General features: G+C 38.7%; 1 protein-coding gene across 3 annotated transcripts in view; it reads right to left on the reverse strand.

Annotated features, from left to right (window-relative positions):
- UNC5C (unc-5 netrin receptor C) overlaps positions 1 to 25,616 on the reverse strand; it is a 385,297-nt gene that overhangs the window by 114,478 nt on the left and 245,203 nt on the right. For all 3 annotated transcript variants that reach the window (XM_005555481.3, XM_005555480.4, XM_074040173.1), the window contains exon 3: positions 20,322 to 20,465. In XM_005555481.3, the coding sequence (XP_005555538.1) occupies positions 20,322 to 20,465 (144 nt within the window). The remainder of the gene's footprint in view (positions 1 to 20,321; positions 20,466 to 25,616) is intronic.

The following is a 25,616-nucleotide window of genomic DNA, read 5'->3' on the forward strand; positions in this document are numbered from 1 at the left end:
ACTGGAATGAGTTCTCAAATTAAATAACATACTGACTCACTCTAATTTAAATTAAGACCAAGATATCACAAAATGAGGGCTAAGAACAAGAAAAAGGCATATATGTATTTAAATAGAGCAATTTCATTTAACATTTATTCATTGTCTCCATATGGTAGACATTTTATTAGGTACTTTGGATGAAGATGTACAAGACACAGAAAGAAGACTAGAAAGGTAAGCTGAGGTGTGCTTATGAAAAGCCTTTCTGTCATGCTATGGAATGGCACACCCTCAAAGGAGTGAGGTCAGAGACCAAGAGTATCCATCAGAGTGACTGATGGAGGGAGGCGGTGGTGAGGAGCCCGAAGTTAGTTAGGGACTCATTTGAATAAACCATGAGGGATGATGGGGTCCTGAACTCAGCTAGTATAGTGGACAGGAAGAGGAGGAAGTAATTCTAGAAATAAATAGATCATACCTTGAAGAAGATGTAGGTATTTGGAGAGTGCCACAAGGCAAGAATAATGTTATACTCTTAGCTACTGCATTGTTAACTTGGTACAAACACTGAGTGGCATAGTATCAACTTGGGCAGGGAAGCAGAGAGAAAGATAAATTCATGTTGGTACATGTTAGGTTTGGCACATCTGTGAAACATTCAAACTGAAAAGTCTAGTAGTCCAGATCATGGTTCCTAAACCTTAACCCTATTAATTTTGGGGACTGGGTAATTCCTTGTGGTAGTCGTTCTTTGCATAGCAGGATGCTTAGCAATATTCCCGGACTCTACCTGCTAGATGCCACTAGAACCCCATCCCAACCTTAAGAAAATAAGTAACTTCAGACAATGCCAGATGTCCCCTAAAGGGAAAAGTCACCTGCAGTTGAGAACCGCAGGTCTAGGGCTTGGAAAAGAAGGCCTGGTAGGATTTCTTGTGCTTCACTAACTAGGCAATTGCTGAAGCACTGGAAATAGATGGCATCACCAGGGAGAGGCTACAGCATAAAAAAAAAAAAAAAAAAAAAAAGAAGACAGTTACGTTCAAGAGGAAAAGCTGTCATCCAATGATATAGAGTGAACAAAGCGGTAGGAGAAAACCCAAGGAAGTTAGTGTCAGAGCATCCAAGAGGAAAATAAAGTTTTAAAAAGTGGGGAGGTCAATAGGAGAAATGCAGTGAAGGACTCAGAAGCACTCACAGGAGAGAAGTCATTGGTCTGGGAAGTTTAGGAGTGAGGGGGAGCAGAAGCCAAGCTGTGATGAGGAGTGGCCAGGAAGTGGGGAAATGACCATTCTGGGTACTGTGGGAGCAGAGGGAAAAGTTCTCCTTTGCCCTCTGAAGGTTCAGTGGAAAACCAACTAAGTCACAAAAGGCAGATTATTTGGAGAGAAGACAGACAAATTTTACTTAACATGTACACATGGGAGCCTTTGGAATGAAGACATAAAGATCCAGGGATAATTGCCCATTTTGATGCTTCCATTCAACAAAAACTGGACAGTGTGTAGAAATATGATTGGACAAAAAGGATCTGACCTAATGTTAATAGACTGAGTGGAGAGACCCGGCAAGACTGTGGGTCTAGATTTTTCCTGGCCTCTCTGAGCATTCATTCCTTCCTTCACCTGGGTGTCAGGCAGGGCCCTCTCTGGAATGGGGGTTTGATGACCTATGATCACACAAGGTAGGTTAGATGAATTTTTTACGGTCACTTTTTACACAAAAAGGAGGTTGGAAATTTAGAATAATATTTTTCAGTTTTGTGGCTGGTTTTGGACTAAGGGGGTTTCTATGACTCGCCTGGGGGAAAGAGGGATTGTCTTTTCCATAGCTGGCCTTGGGGAAGAAGGGACTGAGAGACAGGAGGGCAGGAGAAGGTCAGAGAAAAACTTTTGCTTCCGGGGCCTTCATTTTGGGGTATTGTTTTCTGAGTCCCAACGGTATCTACTACTCTTTTCCAAAATTTTAAGGTGACAGAAGTTAGTAGCACCATTAACGGGCAACGGGTTTGAGTGCAGCATGCTGTAATTCTTCTCAGAATATGGTGCAATTTTTGGCACAGTTTTCTAATTCTTGCCATAGGAAGGCGTATTTTATGTAGACGTTTGTTTCCTAATTGAGAATGGCGATGGATACAGGCATCTACTTCCAGAGACAGGCTTAATAAACCATCATTGAATACCACAGAATTATTTTAAGGGGTTGGCTTTAAGCTCTATATAAATTTTATCTAATTTCTAGAATGATCTCACACTTAACCCCCCACAAGGCAATACTTCTTCCTGAAAAACACTTCTAATTCCTGCCGTAAAACCTCTCTGGCTTTGAGATTGTGTAATGAGCATAGGTTATATCGCGGCCGTGCAGCACGGAAGCCGCTCATTTCAGCACACCTCCTCGCTACTCTGTGAGGGGAGGGTAGATAAGATTTCAAGCATATCTTTCATCATTTGGAGAGATGTGATAGAAGGCAGGCCGGTTGCCTTGCAGGCAGAGTGAACACAAGGGTGACGAATGAATAAGAATGAAAAACGGACACTTGTCAGCTAGGAATTAGATGTAAAACAGAATGGTTCAGAATAATGTGGCCATTCCTGTCAGAAAAAAAAAGACGAATTTCTGCCCTTGGAAGACCTTTAGGATTCTACATTCTGCTTTCTTTCCATTAGTTATAAGACTATTACTAAAATAAGTATGAAGTCCTTTCATTAATAACCTAGATTACTTTCGCAAATTCAACTTGATATGCATCTAACTTAGTCATTGATTCTGCCAATTAAAAGCTATCGTCATATGTATGCATTCAGAGAGATGTTTACTTAAGAACATGAATATTGGCTTACTAAATCCATACACTGAAATCCAATTAGCAGATGTAGAATCAGACCTGAAACAATATAGATTTCTATTTTCCATTTATACATAACCAAAGAAAGTCCCTTTGGACACACACATGTGCAAACAGAGTCTCATTTATTGGGGGTAGAATTTTGATGCTTTCAATGATTTTTTTTTTGCACAATATACTGTGGTTACAAATTAGCTGTGATACAGAATACATGAATTCATGGCATTCTGCAAACATTAGCTCTGCTTTTTGACAATGCGGTTAGCAGAAAAGAAGACTCACTGGGAGATAGATTTTCTGGCCTTCATTTTCCATATTTATGAAATGAAAATGAATTACTAGATAATTCTGAAGGATGCTTTTGCTGTAAGGACCTATTACTGAACAGACTAAGATTTTAAATATACATTTTAGGGGGGAAAGCTTATCCTTTGTGGAATAAGGTACTTCTTGGTTGCAATTATGTGTCCAAGAGAAATAATAGAAGAAATTGTTTCAAAAGTCAAGGAGTTGATACATCTTTGAAGACAACAGCTTATAATATTCCTCTCAGAACAACTTTCAGGGAACTTTTTGGATACTTGGATCTACAGGTGTGTGTAAGAGTTAGAAACTAGGGAGAGAAGTGAGTTACAGAAATTTAATACTTTAAAAAATTAGCAAATTCTTTGTATAAATCCTGGAGAGTAATATAATATACTCCACAGAAGCAGATGAAAATTCAGGCCCCGGTGATTGTAAATGCACTAAGAATTATTTTGGCAACCGTATCCATAGGACAGAGAGGATGGGGGAGGGAAATGCCTACCCAAAACAGTGTGGAAGGAAGCCCATCATGTCAACGTGCATATTTACAAAAGGGGCAGAACATCCTGTCTCTTCCCAGTGCCATTTCTTGAGCACCTCTGCCTGTTACTGTCTGAAAACAATCAGTGATGCCTATAATGGGAAAGTGGAGGCTCTAGTATCATGGGTCATACTAACACCTCTCCACCTTTGAGCCCTGCTGATTTTAGAAGACTAGGACAAAATATCAGCAAAAAGATCTCCCTGTGGTAGCTAAGCGGGCAGGTGGTGGATACTATTGCCTTGAAGAAGATAAGCATGTTTTTATCCAATTTAAAAATGATTTACATTTATTAAAAATATGTATTATCTCACCAAAGGTACTTCATTATGCAGAAAGATTAATTAGAATAAAATATTTTTTATTTTTTTCTATCCATCGTTAAGCATAGAATAACTTTTTTTAAGAAAACAAAATATTGGTGATGTGATAGACCGATATTATGAAGTAATTCTTCAATGGGTATATTTCAGTAGACTATCCTAGTGGAAATCTAAATCCTTAAATTCCACAGAATAAGATATAAGTGATATGTTACATTATTACTGTTGTTGTTTTTTAGACTTCATCAGGTTTTGTGAATATTAAAATAGATAATGAATCTGAAAAGTTTGGAAAATTATAAAGCACAACATATGTAATAGATTGTTATAATTGCATTTATTATTACTCAGAGAGTTCTGGAATGAGAAGTGATTACTCATCTGCAAAAATTTTGTACACATCATGCTCACACACACACCTTGGCCATACGGTCCATAAACTATAGTATCTAATATTCCTTATTGTTCTTTTGGAATTTCAGGTTTATTGCTGTTTTTCAAACTGAGTGTCATGACCCTTAAGAGGGTTATAAAATCTATTCAGTGGATTAAAACCTAGCATTAAAAAGTATGAAACTGAATAAACAGAAGTTATCAAGATATACATAGTCTTATAGATGTGTAAGTGTATGTACATTCATATGTCTCTGTGTGTAAGGATGTGGGTATGTGTCTAGTAGATCATGATATCAACCTATTTTTTATTGTAAGTCAAAAAGGTCTGAAAGCCACGGGGTAGGCTAACACTGTGGCTGAGAGCAAGGTTTTGGCATACACAATCCTGGGTTTAGGTCCTGACTCTGCCACTTGACTATCCATTTAACCTTGAGCACATTGCTTAGCCTCTTCCTGCCTTAGTTACTTCATCAGCTGATAAATGGGTATAATTTCACAGGGTTATATAGGAAGGGTCACCTATAAAATTCTAAGCACATGCCTAGCATATAGTAAGTGCCCAAAAGATAATAATCCCCCACTCTACTTTTCCCCCAAAGTATTAATAAATTTTATTAGGCTATACATTTACTGTTATCACTACTAATCAAAATAAACATAACCAATGAGACAAAGCAATTGGGAGGGCCAATACTTGAAGGTGATGTTTCGTAAAGAGATATGCAGCTATTACCCTGCTGTGCTTGATTAAAATGCAGATTCCACACTCAGGTTGGGCCCTGAGAATCTACAGTTTTAACAAACTCCACAGGTGTGTTTTCTGCACAGCATTAAAATCTGAGAAGCACTGGTTGATGAATTGATTCATTGATTATGGAGCACCAAGATATGTATGGCAATGTGGACACTGTAGGAGGCTGTGGGGAGCCATGCAGATCTGCTTCTGCATTGTGGCTCTAAAAGCCTGGTTTACAGTGTGTCCCTGTTGGTGTTTCCACAGTGTCCCAGAGCTCACTTTTGTACTAGTTGATGGTTGACATTGTCTAGCACAGGACTTGAGTTTCATATGTCTCCAGAGGCCATACAGGTAACAAATGGGAGAAAGCTAGGCATAAGATTTTTTTTTTCTTGAAACATGACACCTACCTGGGTTGTCTTTTATTTTCTAACTGTTAATGGAGACATGGGTACAAAACCAATCAATCAGCTTCCTCTTTACTCTTGTTACTTAGCTCTGGCTGCCTGTTGCCAATAGCAGTGCAGGTTCAATGGGCTACAGACCCCATATTTGATGACTCACAGAAGTTGGTAATGTGGATTTTTATGAGATTTTTTTTTTCTAACTGTATATGTTGTCAGCTACTTAAAACTTTATCAAAATACTTGTGTGGGCCAACATTTTGAGGACTAAACCAAAAAGGTGGGATGCCATATTGGGCCTGTGGACTGCTACTTTGAGACCAATGGTCCAGAAAGTTCAATGCTGAAAGTGTCAAGTTACGTTAATATTTCTTGTGGCCTCTCACCTCAGAGAAAATCCCCAGAGCCTTTTGCTCTGACTTTCAGACACTTAACTAAGAAAGCCAACAAGAGACATTGGTGAGTAAAGCTGTTTTTGTTAGTAGGTTGCATACATAACATTTCATAAATTAGTATTTTATAATTATTCACTTATATTCCTTTACCTACTTTCAGAAGGAATGTTAGGCAATAAATGTGGGCACGTCAGAAGATTAGTTGACATTTTTAATAAATGTAAACCAATAGCGCCTGAGTTAGGAAAAGAAAAAGTGTCTTGATGACTGAAAAGACACTTTGCAGTCATTTCTGTAACTCTTGATGATTACTTAGATTAAAATGTCCCTACATTCTTTTTGGAACCAATATTGTCATTTCTACAATTGCTTTGAAGAAAAACCTGAAGCTCTTTCAGGTACAGCAGGAAACTGTTAAGAGTGGTTATGATCTTAATTATTGTGCTTTAGAGTAGGAATGGCAAACATTTGGAACCACTGCATTCCCTTCCAGCTCATGTGTCTATACCTAATTGACCATGATATTTTCTCCAGAGTCTGGATTTAGCTTCAGGATCTGCTCCAACACAGGACTCTGGGAGGCCACGGCGGAGCAAGAGTTAACAGGCAAGATGCAATGAATTTGCATCCTCAGCCTAGAGTTCACTGCACAGAAACTCCTGATATGGAATGTGTCTCTGCACAGTTATGGCCATGTTTCTATTTGATACCATGTCACTGCTGAGTTTTACTTCAAAAAACAAACTTAATCCCAGCCTTGAATGCTACATTTTAAAATTTTAAAAATTATTTGAGATCAAATAAATCTTGGTGTTTTGTGCTGAGTACATAGTAGCTCCTTAGTAAATGCTGAGTTAAATTCAGTTCCCAAAATAATCTGGCAATTCCCTTTGCCGAAGGCCTGGAAACAATTTCCGTTATGATGTATAACTATAAAATGTCTTACAAGTCACAAAGTCCAACTCCATCACTTTACAGATTATATAACTAGAACTGTGAGAGGCTAACTCACTTGTTTAAGCTCACCAGCTATTTAGAAGTGGGTTACTCCATGATGTGAATTTGCTGGAAAATGGATGCCGCATAGCCGTTGTGTTTCCAGTGGAAATTTCCACAAACTTAAAACAACAGAAATATATTCACTTGCAGTTCTAAAGGCCAAATATTTGAAATCAGTTTCACTGAGCCATAATCAAAGGGACAGCAGGACTATGCGCTCCCTCTGGAGGTTCCTAGGGAGAGATCATGACTTGCCTCTCCCAGATTCCAGTGGCTGATGGCATTCCTTGGCTTGTGGTTACATCCCTCTAGTCTCTACCTCTGTGGTTACACTGCATTCTCTTCTTCAATCTGTGTCAATCTCCCTTTGTCCTTCTCTTACAAGGCATTTGTGATGACCTTTAAAGCCCACCTGGGCAATCTAGGAAAATCTCTCCATCTCAAGATCCTTAACCAAATCTGCAAAGATCCTTTTTCCACATAAGGCAAAATTTACAAATTCCAGAGATTAGGACCTGATGCCTTTGGGGGTCATTATCCTACTGTGGTTGTTACAAGCATGGAGCCTGGATCTGCTCTGCCATAGTTTAATCCTAGTTCTGTACTTAACTGAGGTTGCTATGTATTCATTTCTTCATCCATAAAATGAAGACAATTCTAGTACATATTGTATAGGATTACTGTGAAGATTTTAAAAGGTAACATACATAACAAACCTAGGACAGTGCAGTTACATAAAGAGTCCTCTATCAATGTACTCATTTGCATACCCACTTCATTCAGCCCCCAAATCAGCATTGCTGTCAAGTGTTCACAGAGTTGATGGTTGTACTGATATTTATTTCTTTAAATTTTACTGAGAAGCCAAACTCCAAATATCAGAAATAAAGTTCTTGCTTCCCAAATTGAACTGGTCTTGACAAAATGGCTCTTGATCTTTGGAAATTCTGTACTTAGAAGAGCTTCATGTTGTTATCTGCTGCTGGCCAACGTATTCACTTTCTGACCTAGGCCTGACCCTGCATTAAGCAAATACAGCTGCTGTACTATGATTCACATTTTCATACTTTCAAGTGCTTTTCAGTTAATTCTTTTACACACTCAATGAACAATGGTGATGAACACATCCTAATTTAAAAAAAAAAAAAAAAAAACTTTTAATATATTTTCAAAGTGCTCCTCTAGCAAATAATTTCATGGTCACTCAAAGTAATAATACTTGTTCTCGAAGGGGGAAAAATGTATCTTTCTTCCAATAATGATGGAAAGAGCTAATTATGTTGTCATAGCAGAGTAGAATTTATGCTTAAATCACCAAATCTGTCTGTTAACAGGAAATAACTGCTGTGAACCAACCAGTGAAGCATATTTTGGAAGAACTAAATTAGCCTTCAGAGCTTTGGGCATTTATTAGAAGTGAAAAATGCCTGACTTAACGCCATAGAACCCTGAAATGTTAGCTATGGTTTTCTTTTCCAGGAATAGAGTATCTGATTTTTGCTGGAATTTTAAAAAATGAATAAAAATATTATTATGCTAAGCATCTCTTACTGTAGTTTATAAATATAAAGGATATAGAATATTTTAAAGATTGAAGCTGGGCAGTGGCTAATATCTATAATCCCAGAACTTTGAGAGGCCAAGGTTTGGGATCGCTTGAGGCCAGGGAATTTGAAACCAAGCTGAGCAACAAAGTGAGAACCCCCATCTCTACAAAAGATACAAAAACTAGCAGAGTATGGAAGCAGGTATCTGTAGTCCCAGATACTAGGGAGGCTCAGATACTAGGGAGGCTGAGGTGGGAGGATTGCTTGAGCCCAGAAAGTTAAGGGTGCAGTGAACTATGCTCATGCCACTGCAGTCCAGTTTGGGTGACAAGAAAGACCCTGTCTCTAAAAAAACAAATTAAATTAATAAAAAGTTTGGGTTTTTTTTTTTTTTTTTTTTTTTTTACTTATCTTTCCTTCTCAAATATTGTAAACAATAAAACAAACAAAAATCAACTATATACAGTTCCCTCTATAGCTTGAAAAGTCAAGAATTGTTATATGTTTTTGCAACTGTGTACAATGAACTAGACTACAAAGAGAAAAGTTTGTTTAAAACTCAGATTCAGTGTTTCCTAAACAAGTGACATGGGCAAGTTAGCTAATATTTCCATGATTCTGTTTTGTTATTTACAAAATGAATATAACAGAACTTACTTCATAGGATGTCGTATAAGGATTATGATAGTTAACATGAACAAGGGTCTTATAACAGAGTTAGGCATACAGTAAGCATATCATAAATGTTGGCTACTAGGACAGAGACTAAAGAAGAAGGAATAAAGACAATCGATTTTGATTTTTTTCCTGTTATTTTATAATCTCATTTTGCTTTTGTAAGGGATAAAGTTTTTGTTCTCTCTTAGGAATTTACCACAAACACTTTCATAATATCATAACTCATAACCAGGAAGAGAAGTTAGAATGATCTGCAGCAAGTCAGCAGAAGGGTAAGCTTGGTAATTTCTTCAGTCGTGCCAAGTCCTGGCTATCACTTACTGCACTGAGATCATTTAAATGGGAGAAATTCCAGGGAACAAAGCCTCTTCAGAAGGGAGGACAATTTCAGCCATTCTTTGTTATTTCTTGACTTTTGGGCATTTATAGGACAAACACATTTGTATTCAGATAGTCTTGTTAAAGAGTTTTTTTTTTTAAATAAATATTTCAGCTAGCACTCCAAATGACATCCACTACAGAAAAGAGGAAGAAAAAAAAATCCATACAAGTCACTCTTTTATATTCACACTGCATCTTTAGTTTCAGAAAAAAAGTGATTATATGTCATCGCAATATTTTTTAAGGTATGTCTTAGGGATAAATAATAAGAAATATGCCAACTTTATGGATGAGGAACCTGACATACCAAAAAGCTAAGGCTTTTTTCTCAGAGTACAAAAAAAAGAATGCAATGATTGCAGACAAGCTGTTTTCTTGCAAATAAGCATTTGAGCCATAAACTTCACTTTTCATATAGCATAAAACATACTTTAACAACACATTTTTGTCCAGTGTGTTACCAGCCCTGCCTATAACGTATGTATAGATGATTCCCCCCAAACTATGACTTATGAGACTGTGTTCTATGAATCTGTTGTCTACTTCTCAGAATAAATAGGAGCTATAAATGCCTATGAATCTGTGGGGCATTCATGAAACTTGGGAACTTCTGACCATCTACAAAAGCAAATATGTTTGAAAAAATATATACTGACACAATCAGGTATACATTATAATATTTAATCTTGAAATAGGAATAACCTAATTAATACAACTCTTAAGATTTATATGAAACAAGGGGATTAATTAATTTATTGTTTAAACATTTTTCCCTTATCTAAAAATGTCTAAAGTATATATTTAATCTTATCCAATTCAAAAATGGTCTCTGTTACTTATAACTGGATTAATGTTGGCTTTAATGGTTGTATCATACCACAACTCAGAAATGTACCTTAGTAAAAATGCCATCTATTCTGGTGTACAGGGCAGCCTACTGAATTCTACCAAGACATTTGACATTAGGCTACTAGAACTCTTTATAGTATGACCTATATCTTTCAGGATGCTTGTTTAAAGAAATGCATTATTTTTGTGAAATTATATAATTAATTTTGTTTTATGCCAAGTAGGGTAGACAGGTAGAAAATAAAAAAGTAACACACAAGGCCACAAGTCAGGACTTCTGTACATGTGAACCAACATAATAATTCATGAGATTACATACATATTTAACTGGAGATACTTAAATATAGAAATGTCAATTCATTCATTCCTTTATGATATTTCTTAAGTCCCTACATTGTGACAGGAATCACCCTAGGCGTTTTGAATTCATCAGTGAAAAAAACAAACCCAAATCTTTGCCTATGTGGACCTTACTTTCTAAGGGGGTGAGGGGAACAGAACACAAATGATTAACTAATAAATAAGTAAATGTATGATGGTTCGAAGGTGAGAAGTGCTATGCAGAAACATAGTAAGTACAAGAGTGCCATGGGGGTGAGACAAGTGTGAGTGCAGAGGCAATCACGTCCAGCTACTTGATGTTCTAGAATTCCTTGGGAAAAAAAGCATTTTTATTAAATGAACAAATGATTCGCATTGAATAGTATCAGTGCTTTTCCCCATCATGCGCTTTTTTTTTTTTTTTTTTTTTTTTTTGAGACGGAGTCTCACTCTGTTGCCCAGGCTGGAGTGCAGTGGCGCGATTTCGGCTCACTGCAAGCTCCGCCTCCCGGGTTCACGCCATTCTCCTGCCTCAGCCTTCCGAGTAGCTGGGACTACAGGTGCCTGCCCCCACGCCCAGCTAATTTTTTTGTATTTTTGGTAGAGACGGGTTTTCACCGTGTTAGCCAGGATGGTCTCGATCTCCTGACCTCGTGATCCGCCTGCCTTGGCCTCACAAAGTGCTGGGATTACAAGTGTGAGCCACCACACCCGGCCACGTGCTTTCAATTTAATTCTATTTCATTTATTTATGTTTTAATTTATTTATCACCAGCCACAGGCAAGGGACATCTTTTAGGCACTGGAGACAACAAGGAAGAAAAGAATGGCTCTGTCCTTGTGAAGCTTACATTCTGCTATGGCAGATGGTTAACTCAAAAGAAAACAAATAATGATGAAGAAAAACGTTATGGAGAACAATAAAGCAGGTTTAGGATTAGGATTAGGCGAGTGACAGGGTTGAGGTCCGGATAGACAGACCCGTCTGTAGGAGTGACATCTCAATATATATCTGAATGAAAGAAGAAAGTAAGGCAGTTTTAGACCTAGGGTAAAATGTTCCAAGTGGGAAGACACAGTTCTTGCAAACAGCCTATATGTGGAATGAATCTATTGCATTCTTGAAACAAGGAAATGGGTGTGTTTAGAGCAGACCAAGCAATAAGAAGAGAGGTAGGAAGCCAAAGTCCTTTTATGCTTCTATATTATAACTAATAGTGAGCTTATAATTTTTTTTTTTTTTTTTTTTTTGAGACAGGATCTCACTGTCACCCAGGCTAGAGTGCAGTGGTGTGATCATGGCTCACTGAAGCCTCAACTTCATGAGCTCAAGGGATCCTCCTGCCTCAGCCTCTGGCTGGGATCACAGGTGCACACCATCACACTTGGTTAATTTTTTTTTTACTTTTATTAGAGACGAGGTCTTGCTATGCCTAGGCTGGTCTCAAACTCCTGTGCGCAAGTGATCCTCCCGCCTTGGCCTTCCAAAGTGCTAGGATTACAAGCGTGAGATGTTGCACCAGTTATAAACATTATGCATATTATGCATGTAGGGAATAAGATGTTTTTGTGAATTGCCAGCTGATCTAGAAATCCTTGTTTTCTCCTCCCTTCTTTGTACCCAGCGTGCTGGTTAAACACATGGACTTGGATGCTGGCCTGACTCACTGCTCCATATACCAACTGTAAAACCTCAGGCAATTTTTAATCTCCCTTTGCTCTCAATTTCCTCATCTATAAAATGGGAATAATAATAGCACTCATTACATAGAGTCCTTGCAAAGACTGAATGATCTAATATATAATACATGATTGAAACAGCACTTCCATTATTATCATTATTATTATTCTGGAGCCTATCTGTCCAACGCAAACCACATGAGGTTTTCAAGCACTTGACCTGTTGCTGGTCATAACTGAAGCTATTGTAAGGGTGCACATACTAGCTCTGAAAAACCAGTATGACTAAAAGAAAGAAAAGTATTTCATAAATATTGTTTATATTGGTAATACTGTTGAAATGATAGTTTAGACATATTGGACTCAGTGAAATACATGACTGAAATTAATTTTATCTGTTTCTTTTTAAATTGTGGCTACTAGAAAAGTATAAACAGTATTTGTGGCTGGCAGGATATTTCTATTGGACACTGCTGTTTTAGACAGTGTGCTGGATACTACAGACTCACGAATATGAACAAGACTTGATCCAAATCCACAGGTGGTTCACAAATATAGTTATAATCTCAGTGAAAATGATGAGTGAGCTGTGAGAAGAAGCCAGGAAGGACCACCTTGATCATCCTTGATTCTTTCCAGGAGCTACCTTATTCCTCTTTGTGGCCAGCAGGCTTTCTGATGCTGGCTGTGATTTATTGGTGTGCAAACATGATCGAGAGGAAATCCGGAGGAGCCCTCCTGCTGTTCCACGGAAGATGAAACTTCGGTGCGTGTAAATCCCATTTTAGCTCATGACTGTAGGATAAGGGGTGACCATATGGCATGTTCTTCCATCCTCAGGCATGGGCAGGAGGGTTTGGAAATTATAGTCAAATTTTAGGTGAATCAGCAGAGAATTTCAACCTCTAGGATTGACAGTCTAGTCCTGGCACATGAAATGGTAAAGGAAAGACAGACTTTCCAGTTTTCAAAGTTTGCTCAGTATTGATGTTTCAAAACAAACGTATAAAGTTGTTTAAAATTGTTATATCCATTTTTAAGAACACCTATTATCATTTGCTGAGCATTTGCACTGTGTCTGGCACTGTGCCATGTGTTTTACAAGTTTATTTCACTTAATCTTAAAGTAACTCTATCTTTTTCATGTTATGGTTGATGAAACTAAGGCACACAGAGGTCAAGTAACTTGACTAAGGTCACAGTAGGAAGTCATGGCACTAGGATTTGAACATGTGTCAATCTGTCCCTTGGCTTGTGCTATTAACCACTCTCCTATGCTGCTTTTTCCATCTTATCCTTACTCCTGCCACACAACCACAGCATTATCAACAATGGCAACATCAGGAGCAGCACTCTTGAGACCCAAATTGTTCCTGAGGAAAGACCTTGTGTGTTAATATTTTGCCTGAACCTTATGCCTTGGGATTCACTCATTAGCCTATAACCAGAGACACTGGAAGAAGCAACCCCGTGGCGATACTGGGAGCTGTATTACTGTAAGGGTTCTGCACAGGACACCATTGTAGTGGTAACTTGAATTCTCTCAGAATAAACTTTTCTCTGAATGAAAACTACCAGACCCACCTAGGAAATTTGGCACTGCTGTCTTGTTAATGTGCAGGATTTTAGAGCAGATGTGTTATGTTCTCAGCACATGCCTGGCTGAATCCTAACTTGCATATTTCCATTTTTTCCTCTGCCTTGATTGTCTCACAAACCTATTTTTATATTTTACATGGTTTGAATGTGTGAAATATTGTAAGCAAGCTTAAATACATAAATTAATAGTCAATATTCATTTGTGGTTTATAAACTGAAAATAGAGCTTTTTCATGAAAGAACTATGGCCCTCTCCATATTACATCAAATGAGCACACACCTAATTAGGTAAGAGGTAATCATACTTATTTAAGTTTAGCATCGTGGTGATCTTCACCTCTGATGAGTTTAAACTTCAGTTGCCATTTATGTGATGGCCCTCTGTCAAGTATTACTGGGCAGAGCACCACAGCTCACTTGATACAGGACAGACGAGAAAACCCATAAGTGGCCAGGCACGGTGGCTCACACCTATAATCCCAGCACTTTGGGAGGCTGAGACAGGTGGATTGCTTGACCTCACCAGTTCAAGACCAGCCTGGGCCACATGGAGAGACCCCTATTTCTACTAAAAATACAAAAATTAGCCAGGGGTGGTGGCACATGCCAGTAATCCCAGCTAAATGCCGGGAGGCTGAGGCAGGAAAATCACTTGAACCCGGGAGGCCAGAGGTTGCAATGAGCCGAGATTGTGCTACTGCACTCCAGTCTGGGACAGGGCAAGACTTCGTCTGAAAAAATAACAAAATCCAAAAACTAAAAACGCCACAAACGTCTACAACATTAGCAAGAACCTGCTAACAATAGGTGTCAGCCTGTACAGAGAAAATTTGAAAATTCAACCTTTTTTGTTCTCATTATGATGCATATCTATATGAATCAATCTTTACATGTTAGGTGGGGTTCCTTCGGTACACACATATGAGTTCAGTTAGCTACAGGATTATAGGTGAATTGTTCTTGCATATTATTACATGAGGGTGAAAAGCTACCATGGATAAATAAATTAATATTGACCTAGAAGAAGACTTTGTTTTTTTATTTGAAAATGTCAAACTAGATTTAAAAGCCATGAAGTAAATAGCAAAGTTTATAGAACATACTGCAAAGAAAGGGGTCTTATACCTATATGTATTTAATGTTTGTGTGCTGAAAAAGAATATATCTACTCAAACACATATAATTATATATATATGTGAAATTGGCACAATAATGTTCTCTGCAAATTACTGAAAATTGAAGGCTTATTAACTAAAAATTCATTATTTGAAACTATGCAGCTCTTAAAGTTCAGCTTTAGCAAGTCAATGTAGGGTGGAATGTAGACTGGCAATTTTAAGTATATATTGTGCTTGCTATTAATGAATACATAGAAATGAAAGATAAAAGAATAGCTTTCTATCCTTGTACCTTCTTTGATTACAATTTGAAACTGATTTTGAGTTCAGTTAAATCTTTGACTGAAACATTTGCTTTTTGTTTCTTTTTAAATATGATTAAAAGTATTTTTCTTTATAATTAATAAAATCAGTTCTTTGGAATTTGTGGCAGTGGATGTTGTGGTATGCTACCAGGATCCCCTTTCAGGTCTGGTCCCACCTGTTGGAAGTGTTGACGGTGAAAGTCTCAGCTTCTGTCTCCTGGAATCACCCTCAGTGGTGCAGAGCTGACTTGGCCCTGGTTACACATGCTGGTGGGGTAGGGAGTAAAGGAGGGTCTTCATCCACTGACGAGTCTATGTAGGGGAATACAGGTCTGCTCACCCCCTGGGCCTCAGGGTGCTATAACTCTGAAGGTCCAGAGAAACCTGTGGATTCATCATGTGTTGTGTTTGCTCTGCAGGTCAATTTCTCCCTCTGCCCCACCTATTGCCTTTATTCCTCCACCTGATAAGCTAGTACCCTTAGCATATTGTTCCTAAGGGCATCCCTCAATACGTTGGCTGCATGTATGACTCCATTCCACAGTATTTCACAGACATTCCACTCAAGACAATGAGAAAATCTATTTAGACATTCTCAGAGAGGAAAGATTAATGTCGAGCATTTTAATAAACTTCACGGGGAATTCTTTATAACAGTTTTAATTCAAAAAAAGTGTTAAACATCTGTGATATTCTAGGCATTGCACTAAGCCTGAGAGATACAAAGTTAAGTACAATAGAATTCTTGATCTCATGGAACTCACTGGCATGAAACACAGATTTTACAAGTGAATATAATTGAAATGAGACAAGCCCTATATTAGTACAGACAAACTGCCCTGAAAGTATTGAGAAAGGAATGCCTAGCCTTCTCCCTCAATGAGGCAGGAATGGCTTCACTAAAGACATTTGAAAGAAATCCCTGAAAAGGTTTAGCCCTTTCAAATCATCCTTTCCCTTCTTTTTCTCACATCACATATCCAAGGTCTCAACAAAAGCTATTATCTCTACTTTTAAATATATCTGAAATCCCGGCCTCATCACCTCCACTGCTTCCATTCTACAGTAGCCTAACATCTCTCATAGCTGCAGCCTCATCACTGGTCTTCCTGCTCTTCCCCTTGCCCAGTATGGTCCATTCTCAACACAGCAGCCAGATGACTCTGCTAATGGATGTCAGGTCATGAGTTCCTCTTCTGAAAAGATTCCAAAGTGTTCCCAACTTATCCTCAAAACCAAATATGGGCCAGGTGTGGTGGCTCACGCCTGTAATCCCAATACTTTGGGAGGTTGAAGTGTGCGAAATGGCTTGCGCCCAGGAGTTTGAGACCAGTCTCAGTGACATGATAGAACTACATCTCTACAAAAAATGCAAAACAGTAGCTAGGCATGGTGGCACACGCCTATAGTCCCAACTACCTGGGAGGTTGGGTTGGGAGAATCACCTGAGCCTGGGAGATTGAGGCTTCAATGAGCTGTGATTGCACCACTGCACTCCAGCCTGGTGACAGAATGAGACCCCCATTTCAAAAAGCAAGCAAACAAACAAACAAAACCAAAGATAATTTCAACACCTACAGAACCCTATGCCACCTCCACATACCCCTCCCATCTTTAGCCCAGGCCTTACCTTTCTTGCTGCATCTGGGGATGGCCTCTCACTCACTCTTCTAGCCACTCTGCCCTCACTGCTGTCTTTGGGTCCCGCCAGCACACTCCTGCCTCAGGGTTTTTGTGCCATCCGCTGTCCCCTCTGCCTGATTCCCTCTTGCCCCTCCTTCAGGTCTACGCAACTGTCAACTTCCTCAGCAAAGCTTCCTGACCACTCCCTCCCAGCCCTACAAATTCCCTTTTCCTACTTTATTTTTCTTCATGGCACTTACCATCTGCTCTGGACCTGATGATCATTCATTTTATTTAGAGTTTGCCTTTCCTCACCACAACATGAGCTCCATGAGGGCAAGAATGGTTACATGTTACATGTTTTGTTTCTACTACCAACCCCAATACCCACAATTGTCCCAAGAACAGAGTGAATCTTCACTTAGTATTTGTCTAAGTGAACAAACACTAAGTGAGCAAATACATACATATATATGTGTGTGTGTGTATATATAAAAGTGTGTGTGTGTATATATATGTTGTAAAAGGTAGTAAGATAAGGGTACAATGCTTCAGCATAAAGAATAGCTGAAATGGATGGAAATCAAAGTAGTTTTAATCTAGTGTGACTACAATGTAGAAATCCTTACCTTCAGAGCTAGAAACATAGGTTGGTTATGTAAACCACAAAATGTGGTTGTTATTGGCTGAACTACATCCCACTCCCCCAAATTCTGATGCAGAAGCCCTAACCCTCAGTACCTCAGGATGTGACTATATTGGGATATAAAGCTTTTAAAGAGGTGATTAATTTACAATGAAGCTGTTAGGGTGGGCCCCACTCCAATCTGACTGGTGTCCTTATAAGAAGAAGAAATTTTGACACACAAAGAGACACCAGGGATGCACACCCACACAGAGGAAAGACCACGTGAAGACACAGTGAGAAAGAGGCCACTGACTAGGCAAGAAGAGAGGCCTCCAGAGAAACCAAACCTGCTGACACCTTGAGATTGCACTTCCAGTCTTCAGAACTGTGAGAAAATAAATTTATATTGTTTAAGCCATCCAATCTGTGGTGTTTTGTTATGGGAACCCTAGAAAACTAATTCAATTATATATGCCATTGTAAGGAATTTTGACTATCTCACACGTCACTATAAAATTTGGAGCAGGAATGGAGGCAAGATGAGAGGTGTATTCATCTGTTCTCATGCTGCTAATAAAGACAGACCCCAGATTGGGTAATTTATAAAGGAAAGAGGCTTAACGGACTCACAGTTCCACATGGCTGGGGAGGCCTCATAATCATGGTGGAAGCTGAAGGAAGAGCAAGGAACATCTTACATGGTGGCAGGCAAGAGGGCACGTACAGGGGAACTCCCCTTTGTAAAAGCATCAGATCTCCTGAGACTTATTCACCATCATGAGAACAGCATGGGGAAAACCCACCCCCATGAGTCAATTACCTCCCAACAGTTCACTCCCACAACACATGGGGATGATTACAATTCAAGGTGAGATTTGGGTGGGGCACAGAGCCAAACCTTGTCAAGAGGACACCTGAGATTTAGAAAGACTGTGTTTGTGGGAACATGGAGGAAGGACTGGAATAGAGAAAAGACTTGAGCCATGGAGACTAACTGGAAGATCTGCAATGGTGAAGATCTATATGAAGAAGAAAAGGAGGCAGAGACAAGTATAGAATTGGGTGAAGCTTTAGAACCAGGATTGATGGGACTTAGATCTAAGTGATATTGGCATCCAACACAAAATAGAGTTAGTAAAATGCAAAGGTGTAAAGGGTTCAGAAAAGAACACATATGGATTTCAGTGCTTTCTCATAGATGAGAACATTTCTCAATATAAAACCTTGAGACAGGTTACATGGCATCCATGTTGCTTAAGACAGAGAGAATATTTACTGAGGAAAGGGCTCTGCAAAGCTGCAGCCTCCATCTCCCTAGTGGTGATAACATGCATATTAGTGTATTAAATCATCTGAGAAGTTTTGCAATGAAGAAGCTTCTATAACTTTGTCAAAAAATATATTTCTCACATTTATTTGATTATGGAAGCCTTTTTTGCAAGGTAACTTTTAACCTCTTCCTGAACATGTATACTCTAGAAATTAACACAATTTGGAAAACAGTCCTATGTGTGGTCCAATGTACTAGAATGGTTCCAAAATAAATAGAGAAGCTTTATCTTGGTAATCTCTATTTTGAATAGGAAAACGACTCAACTTTGTCTTAAAGTGGTAGAATGAACTCATTCAAGGAATGATATATGCCATTGTAAGGACTGATTTTCCTATAGCCTAATTCCTACTAGATTTTTTAAAAAATCAAAATCTTTGGAAAGTAGCACAGTTCTTTCACAGCCCTAAAGAAAATCTACTCAGTGCCTTAAAACAAAAAATAAAATGAAAAAAATTGAACTCATGGACATAGAGAATAAAAGATAGTTACTAGAGGCTGGGAAGGGTAGTGGCAGGGTTTTGCGGGGAGGTGGGGATGATTAATGAGTACAAAAAAATGGAAGGAACGAATAAGACCTACTATTTGATAGCACAACAGGGTGACTATGGTCAATAATAACTTAATTGTTCATTTAAAAATAACTAAAAGAGTATAATTGAATTGTTTGTAACACAAAGGATAAATGCCAGAGGGGTGGATACCTCACATACTTCATGCATTGCATGCCTACATCAAAACATCTCATGCACTATGTGACTATATACACCTACCATGCACCCACAAAAATTAAAAACTAAAAAAGAAAATTAAAAATAAAATGAAATCCTGGTGACCTAAGAGGAATATGTGGCTCAAATGCAGAAATCTGGGAGCAGTTTTTTTCCAGAATTTATTTATTTATTTATTTATTTATTTATTTATTTATTTATTTATTTTTTAGGCAGAGTCTTGCTCTGTAGCCCAGGCTGAAGTGCAGTGGCGAGATCTCCGCTCACTGCAAGCTCCGCCTCCTGGGTTCACGCCATTCTCCTGCCTCAGCCTCCCGAGTAGCTAGGACTACAGGCGCCCGCCACCATGCCCGGCTAATTTTTTGTATTTTTAGTAGAGACGTGGTTTCACCCTGTTAGCCAGGATGGTCTGGATCTTCTGACCTCGTGATCCGCCCGCCTTGGCCTCCTAAAGTGCTGAGATTACGGGCATGAGCCCACCGCACCCGGCCTTTCCAGGATTTTTGACCAGGTTTCTTTGGTGCTGGAGTAGTCATAGTGTAAACTTCCCTTTAAGTGCATCAGCTTCTGAGACCTAAGGTGCTTATGTACAATGACTCACATGCAATGCGCACATACGCCTTCCGGCTCTTTGTGGTACCCGCCGAGCTCCAGGCCACACACTGGCACCAGTAATCTTCAGGTCCAAAGAGTTCTTCCACTTGCTGGCGCGAAATCTCAATACTCACTTCCCGGACAATGAGACCTGACAAGAGAAAAAGATCGAAGTCAACACAAGACTCATACTAAAGAAATATAAACCATCACATCGTATTTTTCCCCCAGTCGTCCCTTTTGATGCCATGAACAACCCAGATATTGTCTCTCATCTCTTTTGATTTTCTTCTCACTCCAGTAATTTTATTCCACAACTTTTTCATTCTCTTATTTGCAATTTCAAATCTTCTGGATTATTCTGAGGATGAAAGTAGAATGATTCTATCACTCCTCAGAATAACTCCTTTCCCAATATAGCTTGCTATTTTTTTTACCTCTGTATTGAAATATAAACTTGAATTTCACATTCTAGGGTTTTTACCTCAATTATATAGTTGTGGGTAAAATAACCATATGTACACAGATTTACAACAGCTAAAACCAACAGGCATTGTGGTGATTATTTAATAACTAAATTACTTTAACAGTTGTGGTTCAATTAAATGGCACATTGTTTTTATTGAAAGAGATACTAGCCTTAGTTAACAAACTTCTGGTATTGTATCCAAAGAATATATAACTTTAAGGTTTTCATGCATAATATTTTGAAAGCCCAAAATGTTTCTCTGTAATTGTAATGTACTAAAACCCTGTTAAAGGTAAAGTAGCCTCCTGCAAAATGGTCAAATACTTGGAATTTATTTCACAGCATTATGTAATCTTGAACAACAAAAATTTGAACTAGGCATCTGGGATTATCATCTTAGAGGTATTTATCTTGAATTATCAAGGCTGTTTCAGACATTCATTCTTCAGTGTGCCTCTTTGCCCTGAGCAAGAGGGGTTATCTGAATAACATATGTGGGCAACTGCCAGTTCCCCCAGAGCTTGAACTTGCACACTTCCAGCATGGAGTGTCCATTGAGGGAACCAGCAGAACACCCCTAGGGAGGAGGAGAATTTGCTTTGGGTCAAGTATAGTTATAGTAAGAATGACTAAATGTATTGTTTTGCACTATTCATGTGTCTATTCATTTATTCTTTGAATAAATATTTATTAAGTATCCATTATGTAAAAGATACTGTATCAGCACTTGTGAAAGTAATCAGTAAGACAGTCCTTCCCCTCAATGAACTTATATTATTGTGAAGAGGTATCATATTAACAATGCATTATACAACTTATTATTTAGGTACAATTGCGTTCAGTGCTGCAAAGGAGAGGCATAGGGATGAGAGTGAGTAATCAGGGAACCCAATCTAGCATGAAGGATCCAGTATGAGCTAGCTTGGTTCAATCATATGGTGAGCAGGAGGGACAGGACATATGGGAAAGAGCAGGGAAGGGAATTAGGAGTTTGAGAATTTAGGAGAAGACAACTGAGCACCACCCACAGAGAATAGTGGCATGAGCTGAAGCTAGAAACAAGACAGGGTCTAGTTTATATGGTCGTGTAGACCAGTGTTTCTCAAAGTGTGGCCCCCAGAGCAGCTTCATCAGTCCTGGGAACCTGCTGCAAATGCACATTCTCAGGCTCCATGCCAAACTCACTGAATAGGAATCTCTGGGGGTGGGGGGCCAGCAATCCGTGTTTTGATAAGCCTGCCAAGTAATCCCAATGCATGCTGAGTTTGAGAACGACTCACATCTACAACGTTTAAAATTCTCAGTTTCCCCCAGGCACTGTGGCTCACACCTGTAATCCCAGCACTTTGGGAGGCCAAGGCAGGCGGATCACTTGAGGTCAGGAGTTCGAGACCAGTCTTGCTAACGTGGTGAAACCCTGTCTCTACTAAAAATACAAAAATTAGCTGGGCATGGTGGCACACGCCTGTAATCCCAGCTACTTGGGAATCTGAGGCAGGATAATTGCTTGAACCCAGGAGACGCAGGCTGCAGTGAGCCGAGATCACACTCCAGCCTCGGTAATGAGTGTCTCAAAGATGTTCACCTTCTTCCTAAAAGCCATGGATATTACTGAAGTGTTTTAAGCAAGTAGATGACATGATCAGATGAGAATTAAATATATACATAGATATCATATATAAAAGAGATATATAGATGTGTGTATATGTGTGCATGTATATATCTGTGTGTATGTGTATGTGTATTCAATTCTTTATAGTTTAATAAGTTCATAAAAGTTATAATTTCTCAAAATGTTTGATGATAGGTGACAGGAGAGGGTATATTTTCTGGAACTCCTTAAAAACTGTATTTTAGAACTTTCCTTAACGCCCGGAAAATATTCAAATGACTAAACACACTCAGGGAAATTAACAACTACCCAATGGGAGTAGGAGCTGTCCCACTGGGGGAACAAACAGTATTTCCTATCAAGAGCTGATGGGGCTTGTGTCATAGAAACTGCTAAGCTCATAGGCCCATTAATGACTATCTAAATAGAATGAAGCCCAAGAAAGTGGGTTTTATAATCCCAAGGCATGACAAGATCCTAAGGGGCAACTCTATTGTCAAAAGCTTATGAAGTATATTTAAAATTTTTTCAATGTTTTGAAAGTTAGTAATCCTTGTATGTTTATATATTAACCAGTTTAAAATGAATTTCCAAGTAAGTGGCATATTCCAATCCATCACCCTTCTGTGGAAAGATTAGTATATTATTTTAGCCAATGTCTAACCAATATAACTATCCTCTCAGCAAAAACCCCAGGCCATTAACAAATAATACCACTTTGCCCCTCTTTCCTGGCCCCTGCTCAGACCTCTCATTTTCCTATCTTACTGTAGTTTTTCACATTATTCCAATTCTGGAAATCTATGGGGAGATGGAACACAACCTCCTTCCCCAGTCCCCATATCTTTCTCTCTCTCTTTTTTCCCCCCTACTCTCTGATGTTTGATGTTTTTTCCCTGCTTTATTTAGTTATACATTCCCTCTTCATGGGGAAATTCAGTTACTGGAAACAAACCTCTTCCTTTAAGATTACTGCAGTAACTTACAGTCACCAAAGGGCTGATAAATTTGCAGCATGTGTTTCCTTAGAACTATAATAGCTCTTTACATGATGCAGAGCAGCAACAAATACGCTCAGGATATTAAAACCACATCCAAATATTTGGTGTCCCAAGATGATAACTTCAGGTCTCATTCTCCCCCACTTTTACTTAAAGCAATTACAGGAAGCCTAATTAAATGCTGGAGGAATTCACTAGGTCCACTGTATCCTTTAGCTCAAATAGGCTCATGGATGGTTCTACTGACCACAAATCTGAAGCCTTTTAAAAAGCCGCAGACCAACTCTCCTGCTACAGGAGTTATTCATAGTCTGAATGCTCTGAATTGTATGGCTCAGGCTCCCCGTGGGCACTGGAGTCAAGCACACACTGATTTTTGTATTCAGCTTCACAGATGTCCCATTCAGGAGGAGGTGAGTTGTGTACAGTTGTCCTATTACATAGCCCAAAGTTTACATTCCAACTTTTGGTCAACAACATAAGAGTAAGAAAGAACTGAAGCATGAAGTATCTAAATACTTATGGCTCAGAAGAATTCCATAGAATCAGCTGCATTATTCAGACTCTGAGCTACTTGGTTCCATGCCATGTTTTCATAACCATAGCTGAGTTTATTACCTATGATAGTTTGTTCATCAGACCAGAGCCTAGTGGTTTGGGTAGAAGTAGATAATATCTTTTCTCTTTGAACCTATAATTTCAAATCTGCTTGAAGTCTGGAGATGGAAAAAGCAAACTACCTTATATTTGAAATGCCATCAGCATTACTTCTAAGGTGGTTTGCTTTGAAGAGCATTTGGGAACTTGAAATTGGTTTCAGGTTATTTAAGGGTGGGGAAATGCTTCGGTCTACAGGACTTACTCAAATACAAATGTGTAGTTTCCATCGCATCTGATAACATCAAAGATTTCCCATCACAGTGCTTGCTTTAATAGTGGCATCTTAAGGATGCATGCTGTTTGAAGTTTGCAGTGATTTGCTTTTATAATAGGATTCATTGTGGTTTGGGAGCCAGAGTGCAGGAAATTAATTAGCTTGTTATTCCAAGAAGTTGTACGATGAGTATGAGTGTGCACTTGTTAATAATACATTTCAAATGAATATAGAAATCCAGATTCAAATGCAACTCTCTGATTGGATATTTGTGAGGGCATACATGAATATGGCCATAAGACCGGATAATGACATTTATTTCTTATTTTTAGCATACGTTTAATTTCATAATAGTGGTAAGGCACCACAAATACTGTTTTTCTAGGATACTACTATGAAGTGAGCACAAATACATGCTTAATCTAATTAAATAATTACTTATAATAATATCTATATTTCCCCAAAATGTAATCTACAGTGCTATCAAACAAATTAAGTATTAAAGTCCATTAGTATCAGATATTACATTAAGTTGCAGAAATGTGAGGATGAGTCAAACATTACTCAGCCTTAAGCTCTTCATATATTTTATTTATTTTTATTTTCATTTATTTAATTTTTTGAGACAGAATCTCACTCTGTCACCCAGGCTGGAGTGCGGTGGTGTGATCTTGGCTAACTGCAAGCTCTGCTTCCTGGGTTCATGCCATTCTCCTGCCTCAGCCTCCCGAGTAGCTGGGACTACAGGCGTCTACCACCATGGCTAATTTTTTTCTATTTTTACTAGAGATGGGGTTTCACAGTGTTAGCCAGGATGGTCTCGATCTCCTGACCTCATGATCTGCCTGCCTCAGGCTCCCAAAGTGCTGGGATGACAGGTGTGATCCACCACACCTGGCCTCTCCATACATTTTATAAACATATCTTGTTTATTAGGTGATACTGAAAAAAAAATCACACATCGTCTTAAAACACATTTTCATGATCATGAATTTGCACCTTCTGATATTCCATGTATGTTTCTTTAAAAGTATCCTAACCCAACTTTAGACTTAGATATTACGTATGCCTGAGTTGTATTCCTCCCCATGACTTAATCTTTCTTATGGCAAAAGGAAGTTTTAAGATACCATGTTGTACAGGCCTGGTAATTTGACTTTCTCCAGCAATCTCTCTAGTTGGAGAAGAACTGCAGAGCTCACTCCACCAAATCTCATTATAGTACATTCACAGTTAGGACACAGGTTGGTAGGAAATGTACAAAGCTGCAGGTTGGGATATTCTGGAATACATTACAAAGTTTTACTGAATTACTGTGATCTTTTCATACTTTCTTCCAGTGCCTC

This window comes from Macaca fascicularis, chromosome 5, assembly GCF_037993035.2.
Source record: "Macaca fascicularis isolate 582-1 chromosome 5, T2T-MFA8v1.1".
NCBI classification, from domain to species: Eukaryota; Metazoa; Chordata; class Mammalia; order Primates; family Cercopithecidae; genus Macaca; species Macaca fascicularis.